This window comes from Miscanthus floridulus, chromosome 1 (assembly GCF_019320115.1).
Source record: "Miscanthus floridulus cultivar M001 chromosome 1, ASM1932011v1, whole genome shotgun sequence".
Classification (NCBI taxonomy): Eukaryota; Viridiplantae; Streptophyta; class Magnoliopsida; order Poales; family Poaceae; genus Miscanthus; species Miscanthus floridulus.
In genome coordinates, this window is record NC_089580.1 from 43,110,070 (window position 1) to 43,124,495 (window position 14,426).

General features: G+C 45.1%; 1 protein-coding gene across 1 annotated transcript; it reads right to left on the reverse strand.

Annotated features, from left to right (window-relative positions):
* Window positions 1-1,566: 1,566 nt before the first annotated feature.
* On the reverse strand, window positions 1,567-7,892 carry LOC136501991 (FACT complex subunit SPT16). Its single transcript, XM_066497508.1, has 2 exons — window positions 7,701-7,892; window positions 1,567-5,150 (listed from the first exon to the last, which is right to left on the reverse strand). The coding sequence occupies exon 2, from the start codon at window positions 5,116-5,118 to the stop codon at window positions 1,954-1,956; it is 3,165 nt and encodes a 1,054-aa protein (XP_066353605.1). The 5' UTR covers window positions 5,119-5,150; window positions 7,701-7,892; the 3' UTR covers window positions 1,567-1,953.
* Between the last annotated feature and the right edge of the window lie 6,534 nt (window positions 7,893-14,426).

Consider the following 14,426-nt stretch of genomic DNA (forward strand, 5'->3'; position numbering starts at 1 on the left):
TTGATCGTTTTTTTCCTAGGTTCAAACATAAGATTTAGTGAAATAAAACAAATTAGGAGAAATGATAAGAAGGCAATTAACATTCAGATGATCATATGCTTCCTAATAAATTACTTAAGTTCGCCCATTTGCAAAGGTTTCCATGACTTAGACCTAAAACTAACAAGAGTACAAGAATTTTTTGGTTAAAATACTGATTTCAATACGTAGGTACAATGATACATCATCTATATGTAGCTGTAAGTCAAGAACATATATAAATAACATGCCATAAATAAACTAGGAGAGTTGTTTGAATAAATAAAGTAAATAAACTAGAAGCAATCCTAATGGTGATTAGAGTGGTGGTGCCATTAAGCAATCAATCATTAAGTTATCGTGCACAACCTCATTACGGATTCCACTGGAGGTTAACCCCGAATACAAAGGCATTTCAATACTGCCTGTTTTAAATAAAGGTTTTAAAAACTACTTCCTCTATTCTAAATTATAAGACGTTTTAGTATTTCTAGATACATAGATTTTGCTATGCATCTAGATATACACTTAGGTTTAGATACATAGTAAAATCAATGAATCTAGAAATGCAAAAATGTCTTATAATTTGAAATAGAGGGAGTAGTCAATTTCATTGCATAGCAGAAGTGCTGACGGAATTGTCGATGCCAGAAGGCTTGGCATGAATGATCCTTTCCCCTTGGAACGCCCATTGGTATTCCATATGGCACTCCATATCTCTGCCCTTTTCGCCATATCCTGTAAAACACTAACCGACGAAACATGCCATTCTTCTCATACGCTTGCAGATTTGCAGATCCAGGAAGTAAGTTACCTCGCCTCAGGGTCATTTATGTTTTTCCTCGTCAAACCTCAAGCGCAGTTTCAACAAACTTAATATTCCCCTGTAGTGAAGCAGCCTTGCATGGTGGCAGGAAAGAGAAACCGTCCAGCAGTTTCAAACACTTAAAAGTTCAAGCCCCACTTGACCATCAAAAACTCAATCAGATTATGACCACTGCGTAGACAAATCCAACTGATTTATCAGAAATATTGCTTGCCACACTTCTTCCAGGTGAAACAGGGGGTGAAATGATTCGTAGGTACCTACGGTTGTGGTATGTATGTGGTGATGAAAACTGACCCAGAAGAATTTTCGAGAAGAAAGGTCAGATTATCAAAATCTTGCAATGGTACGTCAGTCAGCCAAAACAATGACAATACGAATGGAAATTGGTAGGTAATCAGTGAATGGATGGGACACAAAATGATCATTCACGTTTGAGAAATAACAGTAATAGAAAGACTGAACATGGTAGCTCACCTGCTGAGTCGTAAAGTACATCAGCTCCAAGAATAATGTCAGGATGCAAATGAAACACAGGTAGAGCAGACTTGCAGAAACCAAACTAAACTGGACGCTAAACTTCATAGGCAAACAGATCGATGCAGTTGATGCTATACTATACAGGAAGCATCGATGCATGCATCAAAAACGGAAAAGCAAAGACATGAACACATGCAACAAAAAAAAGAGCAGGAAACTTGCCCTATCCCAATGCTTCCACATGCAGGAAACATCATCCATGTTGCCGTATACGGTTACAAAGTACCAAGGATCAACCGCAAGCACAAATAAATATTATACAGCCTGTACGTCCAACTAACTAGGAAAATATTACATCACTGAGGATATCGAATCAATCAACTTAGATTTCCTTTCCTCAATGATGCAAGTTCAACGCTCAGTTCATCCACAAAGTTCAGCTGTCACATTTCACCTAACACCAAGATAATCTAGAGATAACAAACGACACTCCTACAGACATGTCTACTCTGGGGACGGAGGTTCAGGAAGCAGCCACGGCGCCACAGCAACCAGCAGGTACCCCATTAACCTGAGCTGCCTTCTTGGAGGTGGCGCTCTCTTGAAGCTGCTGCGCTCTGGCACAGGATTCACCTGAACTTTGGCTTCTTGGAGGGTGGAGCTCCCTTGAAGCTGCTGCGCTCCGGCGCACGCGACTTGCTGAAGGTCTTCGCCTTGCGGCGCCTCCTCTCTTCCTCGCTGTCCGACTCTGCACCGTGCTCACGGTCCGCATTGCTTGCCTCGCGCTCCAGCTCCTCCCAGGTCTTGCCCTTCTCCTCCTCTGAGTCCTCATCTGACTCTTCATCATCATCATCAGATTCCACCAAGGACTCGCGGTCGGAGTCATCATCTTCTGACTCAGACTCAGGCTCAGCATCGGAAGGCACATAGCCTTGGTCTGACTCCTCTGTGTCCTCAGTCTCTGAGTCACTCGCCTCCATGTTCAGGAACTCCCAGCCGCCATCGTCAATGAACTTCTGAGGATCATCAATTATAGTTTTCAGGATAGGACGCCAGTTCAGATTCAGCCTGCTCTCGTAGTACTTGAGGTCAGTTGTGTCCAGCCACTCCTTTATCGCGTCGAGCGATGCTGAAGGGATGGAGTCAATGCGGAGAACATCCTTCTTGAAATCCTTGAACACAATAGCCATGTCAAAGTTCTTCGTTCCAAAGCCCACCCTCTCCAGGTTAACAATCTCTATCTCACTCAGGCTCACCACCAGGAAGGGGGTCTCAATCAGCTCAACCAAACAAGTAGAAGTTGGAATGATGAAAGCGGAAGCTTTATATGGGACACCATGGAACCCAAGCTCCCTAAGGGGGACATCAAACTCCAGGTCAAGCCCCTTGAACTGTGGTTGCGACCAGTGGTCATTAACCTTGTTCACAAAGTTCTGGAAATCCATGTTTATTCTGTTCTTCCTATCCCTCTCACGCTGCTCTTCTTCAATCTCATCAGGATCAAGTGCCGATCTTCTACTGCCACCAAGAGTCTGAACAACATCCATCACTTCAACATAGAACTGGACATCCTTTGTCTTTTTGTTTCCAACCATGATATGGTTGTGCAGATGGAAATGAAGGAGAGTAATCATTTCTTTCTCTGCAGGCTGGAAAAAGGCATGCTTTATATTTCCAAACATGATGTCCACGCGCTCATCAGACCTTGAAGTAGAATATCTGAAACCATTGAAATGAGCCTCAAGATTTCCAGTGAGCTTCCTCCCACGACCACCAAATGCAGGTCGTATCCACACATCACTAAGTCTCATCATCTTCATTCTGTTGTTTCCAATCTGAAGTTTCTCCTGGGTAACAAGAGTTGCCCTTTCAGCTCTCTCCGACTCCCTTGAAGCAACTTGCCTCCTCAACGTTTTGATCTGCTGAACAACTTCACTGCTATGCCGTGGATCTTTTGAGCGGAATGTAATTTCTTTCAGATAGATAGCGCCTTGAGAATTTAGCTTGCTATCATTTGAGAATGGCATTCCAGGCACATTGAAGAAGACGCGGATAGTGCAGGTGCGGTTGTCCTGGTGGCTGGTCACACTCTTGACAGTAGAAACATGGAAAGGAACCATGCTGCCATAAATAGGTAAGAGGACAGCTTCATTCTTCTGGTCTACTTGGATCGCCAAATCTCTCACAAATGGTACATCATTAACATTCTTGTATGCAACAAGCTCATTTGAAGCCCTTGCAGGACCACGTCCCTCACCAGATCCAGAACCACCCCCAGCAAGCCTTCTAGCAGTCTCTTCATTCTTTTGACGAGCAAGTTCAGCCTGGTGCTGTCTCCGGAGCTCTTCCTTCGACATTTCCTGGTTGTCTGACCTGAGAGTTGCCTTGGTTGGCACGGTATCTATGGTCTTCGACTCTGTCTTCACCTCAGCAACGTCTTCATCATCTTCATTGAACGAATAAGCAACATCTTTGACTGCCTTGGAGCAAGGTGCTGTTAAGATCTCGTGTCCTCTTTCATTAACTAAAACTGTATCAGCTAACAACAGTGAAAACTGCTTTGTCTTCTCACTGGTGGTTTCTGCCTGGACGTTATGCAAACCAAGGGAGACATTAAAAACCATTCCATGTTTTATCTTACGATCATTCTTGGCATTCAGATTTAAGCCAGATTCTCGGAATTCAAGGCCTATTCCAGTTCCAGCTGACTTTGTTAGATTAGGAAGTAGTTCAGGGGCATCCCTCTCAATCACTGCCACTGCAGCTTGATAAACCGCACTCATCGGATTGCCTGGTTTCACTTCTTGAACAGCAGCTTCATGAGCTTTCAAAAGGGTCTCATATGCTTTACTTTGCGTAGGGGTAGCATCAATAAGATATGTCCGAGCAACATTTGAACAATAGCTACTGTATTTGGAACCAATTGCACAGATGATAACACTTGCAGAATCATAATACAAGTACTCGTTGTTGCTAGATGCACCAGGCTTCAGATCAAACTTACCCCCACTTTGAAAGACTGGAGGATAGCATATATCAACATTGTCAGGCTTCAACTTCACCTTGACCTTGAGGGGATCAAGAATAGCCTTCTCTGTGTCATCCATCAAAGATGAGTGTGAGATTTTCTTCTCCTCATCAATAACCTTCTCCAGCTTTGGAACAACAAAATTTTTCAGAACAGATGAAGTTAAGTAAGCAGCCTTCTTCACACACGTGATCTCTGTGGTGTCCTTCACAGCAAAGAGCTCAGAGAAGCCGTTTGTTACATCTGTAAGTCGTACGCCTGACCCGGATAACTTTTGTGTCCATGTTTCAAGAAGCTTACCCTCAGGTACCTCTTTGGCAATGTGTCCAACAACTGGCTTGTCTGATTTCGATTGATTACGAGCAGCCTGCACTATGTCATCCATCAAGTCAGCACCATCACCATTCTTGGTTTTCACATGCAACACAATGTCAGCACCAACAGCCTCATTTGCAGCCTTCTTGAGGGTCCCGATAAGATTTGCTTTCTTCTGACTGCATAAAACATGTATTTGCTTGTGCATGAAGACAATTATCGTTTCTGGAAATTCATATCCAAGTAGCCAAATATCCAGGGCTGATGATTTCAAATAACGAAGATCATCAGAAGGAGGTGGGGTAGCAATTGCAATAGCATCAGACGAACTCCAAAGATCAGACTTGTGCTCCTTCCAATGGTCATAGAATACCTTCAGCCGCTTACTGAAGTTCTCGAGATTAATTGTATAGGCACCAGATCCCCCTTTGGCATTACCATTATCAGCCATCTTTGTCAATAAGCTAACATTAACCGAAGCAACTGCAAAAAGAATTGATCCATAGTTAGCAAACCAGAAAATCACAAGTTTATCCTAACAGTAAGCCATGAAAGTGTGAGCCTTAGGAAAATCCTTGAGAACAAAACAAAAAACGTACAGGCAAATATGATGGAGCAGTAACACAGAATTCAAAATGGATAGTGGTCATCAAAATAACATTTTCCCCATAGAAAGGAGAGCAACTTGCAAGTTACTTCGATTACTATGGATTAGCTATAGTCAAAACAGGCAGTAATTGTCCCAATAGCACCAACACTGCATATTAAGATGTTCATTTTAACATATAATACAAAAGAATATTTTCCTAGACCACACTTGAAATCTTAAAGCATATCAACTTCCATGAGTCAGTTTGGGAAGGGGAATTCGAAACCAAATAATTAGGATTTACTTCATCGAAACAAGCCAGAAGTGACCGAAACCATGAATAAATATCCATACAGACAGCTGAATATTAAAAATGCTAGTTGTGTGTATCTATTAAGCCATGGTGGTGAAGAAAACCACTTAACAGTAGCATTTCCATAATCTGGTATTAGAGACACTGATGACTGATGAGATGCCACATGCCAGTCATGTCAAAGAGAACAATAACATAAGATTTCAAAAGGATATTAACAAATCATGTTGCTGTGGCTGATGGGCATATAGGTATCTATGCAGCACGGATTCAGGTAGGCGTATAGGTATTGGAAGGATACTGGTATGTAGGCCTGTTGACTCACGGGTTCAAGCAGTTTCAGCCGGTTTTCCAACCCAGCCCGCTGGTAGACAGTTTCCTCGGTTGGTCGGGTTTTTGTGTTGCGCGGAGGGTTGCTCATCGGGTTGGGTTGGGCTGGGTTGCTGTACGGTTTCAATGGTTTGAAACCAGTCTGCTGGCTGGCTGTGCTTGTACGTGCTTCTGGAAACATTTAAGCGTTCCGTGCTGCTTGCAATTGCTACAGTGACAAATCGATGATTGATTGTACATGCTGGGTTAGGCTGCTTGCAATTGCTGCCGTCAAGAACTAAAAACTAAACTGCAAACGATGTTTCAATCCTGTAAAAAATCATGCTCTAGCTGCAGCACTATTTCTATCATGTACAAAAGAAATCCAAGCACAAATTAAATCCTTTGAAATGCAATTCCTATCATATATAAAACTTAGAAAAATCCAGTCACACCTTATCCAAACATGTCACATGCAAATGAATGTAATAAGGTTGACACAAAGGATTTGAGTTTTCAAATCCATCAAGCAACATTTAACACTACAATCTCGGTGAATCTAATGTCATAATATTGGAAGAAAACCATATCAGAGCCCCACGAGCATATCTTATAATGTTTATTTTGCAACAATTCCAAAAAAACTCAATTATCATCGAGTTTTGAATGGAAAACAGATTTCAAATTGTAGTGATGACCCTGACCAAATATGAGAATATAGGCATGTATGATATTTGAAGAAGAAACAATCACAATGCATGCTATGAACTGACGGAAATACAATACATTGACTCTATAAGGGCCCAGTGTATTCCAAAATGTGATGCCTGAACTGTTGCACTGTCCTGATATCAGGTTGTAATAACCTCATGTTCAATATAACTAAATCCGAGTGACTGATCCCATAAATACTGTTAATTTTGCACACATCCATATCACATTGAATATAATTACTTGTACACTCAGAATAATCTCATGTTCCTTGTCAGGAATCACTCAAAGTAAGGTCTTGACGTACATACATATTCAATTCAGATATTATTCCTAAGACCACCAAGCAAGTTACAAGTCATAGACAACAGCCAAAAGCTAATCTACAATTCCAGAACAAAAGCTTGATAGGAAAAAAAAATCACTGGCAAATTATAGGAGCAAAGCATGATGTACAATTATAATGGTAGTAGGCTAGGCTAGCACCTAAGATGACCAGAACAGGCATCACTGAATATAACACTAGGCTAGTAGCTAAATAGAAGTCTAACTTGCATCAGTCTATCAACACTGGCATTCTTAGTAAAAAGAAACACAGCCAATGAGTTGCTCGTGTTTGCAATTCAATCATTTTCATGTAGGGAAGAAAAGCATTGCACCTCTTGTCTGAAATGGCGAGAAGGAATTCTAATCTCCACAGTTCAATTCTCAAATATAGCAGTCTCAAATTTAGGAAATTCACAAAACGCATTCAGGCTCGCATCAAGTTTGGTCTTCGTCATTTGTCTCATTCTCGTCAGACATCAAGCCGCAGATCATACAAACCAAAAGATGCAGCTTGCACTAGCACTACTCATATTTGGAGACTTGCACTAGCACTACTCATATTTGGAGACGTCATCTATTGCATAGAAACAATCAAGCATGGAAAACCCTAATCAGTACGGGGAAGTGGGGAACAAAGAAAATCAAGCAACGAGAAGTCAATAACTGCAGAAATAGAGTAGACCGAGAATGGGAAGGGGAAGTGGTGGACAACGCAATCAAGCAACGAGAAGTCGAGAACTGCAGAAACAGAGTAGATCGAGAATGGGGAACGGGATGAACTCACGGGTGGTCGCCGGATCGACGTCGCGGGAGCCGAGCGCAGGATCGTCCCTGGTGTCAGGCGAGCGGGGGCGGGGGCTCGTCTCCAGCGACCGCCGAGCAGGGAGGAGGCTCGTTGCCGACGGCCGGCGAGCGGGGGCGAAGCTCGTCGCGCGTGTGCGGTAGAGGCGGCGCGAGGGCGAGGTGCTGGCGTCGGGCGGGGTCTAGGGCGTGCGAGCGTCGGGGACAGAGGGGCGATAAGGGCGCATGCCGCGCAGTGCTATTGTTGGGCTGGGCCGTATTCAGTAAAAAATGGATAGGTGGCGTATCCATATCGGCCCATTGTACTCAATATTTTGGACACTATTCATGTTATTATATACAGTGCTTCGAGTGCCATAGCCCACATGGCCACATTCCTCTTTCTCAAAAAGAAAAAACGAAAGGAAAACACATGGCCAGGTGTGTTTAGCAACTGCATGGGAATTAGTAATGGGAGTTGACAGAAGGAATTGAGATGAAAAAATGACTTTTATTCTCAATCCCTTGTTTGGTTTGTGGAGGGAAATAAGAAAAGGAATTGAGGAGGGAATTTATATCCCCTATTTGGTGTGGGGATTTTGAGGGAGAAATTAAAAGGCAAATCATGATGGGCGGTGAGGATCTACTTTTCTTTTATTATGAACACAACTCCCACCAAATTTCCACCCTTCCCTGGGGAATTGATTAGTAGGAGTTGGCCCTCTAAACTCCCTTCCCCTTCCCACCAAAACTCACATTCCCACGAAACAAACAAAAGATTTCTAAACTCCTATCTCTAAACTCTCATTCCCTCCTTTTAACTACCCCCAACCAAACGAGCCATAAAGCTAAAAGCATGGTAGTTGATTGATAAAGTAACGGTGGACAAGAACAACACTTGTGGAGAACGAAATTCCCCTTAAAAAGGGGGAAAACTAGTCCAGTGATTTCCTTAATAAAAAAATCATGTGGGTAATGGCACTAACCTATGTTAAAGGTTTTCTAGGTAAAAGCTAGATATAATTGTGTTACCCTTGAGAAGTTGAAAGTGATGACATGCCTTGGCGCATGCCATATAGAACACCTTGACTCTTTTAGTTGTCCTAAGATTACTGACACAGTATAGCACACTGATTCTGGTATCTAACATGTATATACCTCAATCAGATAGAAATCCTCCAACCTTCCAAATGCACACATCTCCACAATCCCGCCGAATAGGCCATGCTCATGAATCCTAAGGACAATCACCGTCTAGATGACCAAGGGAAAGAGCATTTTTTCTATTTGGCAGACATCCCTAAGCCCCAGCTCTAGTCTAGGGTTTCTATAACGAAGCCTACAACCAGTACACCCAAGATGTCCCCACGCCATGGGAGAGGCCTCAACACGCCAAATCATGCTTCGCATTTCAGAGGCGACAACTATCCCAAGATGCGGCGAGGCAAATCCCCGACAAAGCGGACAGATGGGGGCGTTTGTCTGTGGAGGTTGAAATGGATTCGCGGGATCACGTCACCGCAAACATCACACATGAACGAAAATCGAACAAGGTGCACAAGAGAGTAGGGTAGGGTTTCCTTACCTGACGATGCGAGGAGGGGTGCGCACCCTTTGGGACTAGTGCTCTCGACGGTAGCGGTAGGGCACCCATGGGAGGTGGAGTGGGGCACAGTGGGCGAGAGGAAGGCTCTCCTATGGCATGAGACTACATAGCAAGGCCGTGGTAGGTGGCGCCTCATCGTGGGCGCCGCCGCCAGTGGGAAAGGGAGTAGGAGAAGGGGACTTTTGGTTAGGGTTTATGAGCGGCGACGACTAAATAGAAAGAGTGTCATCGACAGGGTGAAGGGGAAGGAAGTGGGCCATAATCGAGGAGAAAGCTACCAATGCTTGCTAGGCTTTCATTGCTGGGTCGGGCCAGCATTCAATTGCAGTAATGGGTGGTGTGACTTTTCTTATTTGATAATTAAAAAAAGCAGTACGTGAGAGTTTTTTTTCTTATTTTTAGAACTTTTCTTTGTTGTTGATGCTTGAGAGGGAGCTATAAAAGAAATTGTGAGTGAGGTTTAACAATGTTGGTTATTCCACTGAATTATTTTCTACTATATTTTTCTAGTATAATAATAAGGACACGTCAACAAGAAAAAAAAGGTAACAATTGTATCTATTCGCTTGAGAGCAAAGTCAAAGCCGCTGTAGCTTTTTTTAGTTCTATCTACGGTCGTAGAAGGCAAATTATAGCTGCAATTGCAGCGAACACGATGTTTTTATTAGCATTGCTACTCATGTAGTCTTGTGCATCTACTTGTGCCTACTGTACTTAACTGTGTCGTGGGGATGTGTGAGTATGCGAATTCGGAAACTCTATCACGCGATGCGTCGTGTGCACTCGCATGATCCATGTGCACGCTGCCGCCGAGAGGAAGAAGAAAGGGTTAGGGTTCCTGTGTTAGGGAATCAACCAACCGCCAGCTATAGAAGAGGCTTTTGGGGGAGGTGGTTGTGAAAAGTGGTAGCGGGTGACGAGAGTCAAACATAGGGGTATGTTAAGTTCTCGGTAGATAGACTCCCGACCGAAAGACCCCTTGACCAACCCCTGTAGGATCGCTCGGGGGCTATACCCATCGGATACGCTCGTGCGTACTCTCCGGCAGGATCAGGCCTCTGCTTAGGGCCCGGGGCCTCGCTAAAGCCTTGGGCTCCCAACCGACGGCAGCTCGAGCCTAACCCTAAGCTTGCCCTCGAACCCGAGCAAGTGCTCGAGCAGGAGTCCTACGCCCCGAGCTTCACCGCTCAGCCCGCCCAGTGGACAGGGCTCGGGGGCTCCTCAACGTTGCCCCGACCGACGGGCGTGCGGTGCTATCACCCACTCCTCCGACAAAGTCACACAGGCGGCGTGACACAAGAAGACAAGCCTCAACGCTGGCTCCAGGGGCGTGGGGGCTCCCGAGCCCGCTCGTCAGCACCCCGAGCTAGGCGCCTTTGCCTCCAAGGAAGCCTCGAGAAGGATCACCTAGTGGAGGTTGGCCCAAGCCGACCGCCCCTGACGGTCAGAGTGTTAGAACCAGAAGAGCTAGGCAGAACCCGAAAAGCTCCCCCGACTCGACGACAACACCAGAGTCCATCCATGCTGCAGCAGCACCCTCCTAGACTCCCACGCATGTAGACCATAGACTCAAAACCCCCGAACCGCCTTGTACCCGACCTTCCTCGGTCTATAAGGAGGAGGTCGGATCCTATAGAGAGGGGGAGGACGAGACCAAAGAGGTCGAGGGCAAACAGAATAGAGCATTCGGAGCTCGGCCCAGAGGTAGAGCAAACCTAAGAGGAACAAATGAGCGTTCCTCCCCACGGCAATCCGGTGAGAGAGTATAGCGTTCTTCTCCATCGCCGGGGAACCAACCTCACCGCTGACGAGCCTAGGACAGCACCGAGCAATCCCCTGCCAAATCTTTTTCTCTTTCGTTGTAACCCCCGATTTAGGTGCTCTCGAATACAAAGAACAAACCACTGCTGGACGTAGGGCTCCGATAACCTGAACCAGGATACATCGTCGTGTCTTCTCTTGTGTTCTTGAGTCCACCGAGCCACCAGAGACCCAGACTCAGTGACACCCGACGAACAACAATGCTTGCCGCAGCAACCAACCTACGACAACGGGCAAGATGGCGGCTAGGCGGGGCGGCGGGGGCGCCCTATGCCGGGATAGCGAGGGCGCCGCCCATCGGGGAGGTGGGAAATGGCGGCCGGACAGGGCTGGTAGCGGGGGAGTCGCGTGATTAGGGAGGACAGGGTCGAGAGACGGGTGGTGCGGCAAGGCGACGGGAGCCATCGATCACGGGTGATGGAAGCCGGGGTGAGGATGACACCGGCAAGGTTGTGTGCTCCTTGAACGCGCGACCACTCGCTCGTTAACTAGGTCCATGCAAATTAGACTAGCAGCTTCCGTTCGACTATTGTTGACAAGTGCTGTTAGTGACAGAGCCACGGTAAAAGACAGCTACAGAGAAGATCCAGCGATCGATAAGTAGTAAAACCCTCGATCAGACGACTCTAAGCTTCTGAATAATTCGTCCTTTTTTTTTACAACAGAATAATTCGTCCTTGTGGTCATCCCAAGAACAGTCTTGTTGCATCGCCAGCAGTAGTCCCTAGCTCACTGAAACAACACAAGTTCTAGGATACCACTGTGCCGCACGGGCGCTGCTGTAACGTAACAGTCCCATCCATATGCCTAAGCACGGCTCAAATGGAGGATCACACGCACTAATCTGCAGCTAAGCTGCTTCAGTTTATTCACCACATAGCTACTAGCTATAACGGATAGGAGTAGCTCGTAGCTAGTCACAATCTGGTCACATGCCCAAGCCATGGGAGCTCGTACGAACAAGAACAGGAGCAGCATGATTGGGACGATGGGGCCCACAGGCGGCTGTTTTAATTTTCTCACCTTTAACCGTCAATGAGATGCATCCACCACGCTTCGAAGCGCAACAACATGCATAAATCCTCCATCAATAGTTCGGTCAGTGTCAATGAGAGATATGGGGCACATAAATGACTCTTATTGGAAGCCAAGAACCATCTCGGACAGGAACACCGGTGAGAGCAACAAGTCCAAACTGTTCTCGGCCAACAACTCCACGAAGGACGTTAGGCCCCAATGTTCAATTGGTGCTAGGTGACTTGATCTGCATTTTACTCTCCATATTCAAATGAGAAGCGATCAAGATCCAAGCATGGGAGGATCATCAGAAAGCCCAAATAGAAGCTGAAATGAGAAAATTCGAGGTTGGCAGATTTTTCCTTGAGTTTTGTTTAGCATCCTTGTACCACAACATTTGCAAAATGCATATGCATGCAACCATACCTTCATGGGAAGCTTTGTTCAGTTGTGGACTAGTATAATAGTATCCTAGCTCTGTTAACACTGCACGTCCTGGCTACAGTTACTGTATCATTTGGTCACTCCCCATCGGGGTGCTTTCTCAAACAAATAGAATATGAAGATAATCTTTGTTTTAAAATTTAGCTCGAGATAATACTTACAGCCAAGACAGTAATTTTCTTTTGCATCAGCATAGCAGTTGGTATTAGTATCCATTTGGATTTGACATAGCAAGTTAAAAGTGTTGTTTATTCTGATATAGAATGGTAAGTTTTCTAGGTTACTCAACGAGTCAACGCCGTTGTGCCGCTACTCTTATTCAGTTCTTTTGTTCAGTTTGCTATAGATGTTCAGTTTCAGAACATGTAAAATCAAAGAGTACAAAGTTCAGATATTTTTTTGTCACCGTGTTTGTGGATACTGCATTCTTCGTAGTATCAATAACTTTAATCATGGCTCGTGATTTGTGTTCCTGAAGGTTGAGGTCGAGCGGATGCGTGCCCGTGCGAAAAACAAGCTGATTTCCCGGCTCCCATCGGCGAGGCACAGGGCCGGCTCTACAAATTTAAGGGCCCTTGGCAAGCAAGACGATAAGGACCTGTTGAACTATGTAAAGATCAAATAATAAAAGTTTATTTGCAGCATATACTTAGTTTGTATAAAAGATAACGATAGTATAACAAGAAAATTAAAAAGAACAATAATTGTTATGATTACCTCAAATAAAAATATAATGCTTCAGTGTCTTGTAAAAAACCGTCTTTAAGCATTTATTGATGCAAAATCTTTAAGAACAATATAAAGATCAATGTGGTCCAAAAAATTCTTCTCAATATTTTACTTTTCTGAGCGCTCGACAAATGCTTCTTAGGCAGCATCTAATAAGTATCTAAATAAATACATTGAATTAGAACTTTATAACCCTACCTCTGTACAAGTAAAACGCATACACAAAATAATTAAACAAATAAGAAAAAATAGGCTTCAATACGGTAATGTTCCTGGCGCTAGCTTCCAGAGGTCCAAGTAAAAAATTGGAAATTGGAAAATACTAACCGATCATGGGTATTGGCATGTTGGGGTTGCTTACTGTGATCGCATGTGCTGTTCGCCGTCCTTGCATGCAGTTGCAGCTCGCGCCGTCGCGGCACCACGGCGGTGTGCCGGTGTGCGGTGCGTCGGCGAGTTAGCGACCACGTCGGGTGAGTCGGCGGGGCGTCTCCACGCAAGAATAGCGCGTCCACGTCAATGAGCAAGAACATGAAGCACCGGCGCCGGCGGAAAACGAACGCTAGCTCCTCGCTCGATCCGCGGCCTGTGCGGCAGAATAGAAATATGTAGGTATTGTATGGCATGGGCTGATGTTTGTTCGACCTTTAAAAGCTTATGCCAAATAAAAAATTATATCTATTAATTATCTATATGCTCTTGGCCCCCTAGCTCCTTGTCGGTGTTTTGGAACCAGGGGTCCCTCAACCAACGAGTGAATTTGTGCTGCGTGCTCCCGAACCGGATGGTGATGCAAAGAGACACAAGGTTTATACTGGTTCAGGCAATCGGGGCCCTATGTCCAGTCTGAGAGATCGATCTTGTATTCCTTGCACCGGAGTGCTCGTAGTAGGGGGTTACAAGCTGAGTGAGAGAGGGAGCTAGCCCCAGGTCTCGGTGGGGGTGGTGCGGGCTGCTTGAGGCGTTGTTCTCAAGCAGCGTGGAAGTGTGTAGTTCTATTGGTGTGTTCGTCCTTCTGCTCGTTTTTCTCTTCCCCCTAGAAATGGTACCGGCTACCTCCTTTTATAGCCGCAAGGAGAAAGCCAGAAGTACATGAGGGCTACTATTTGCTGA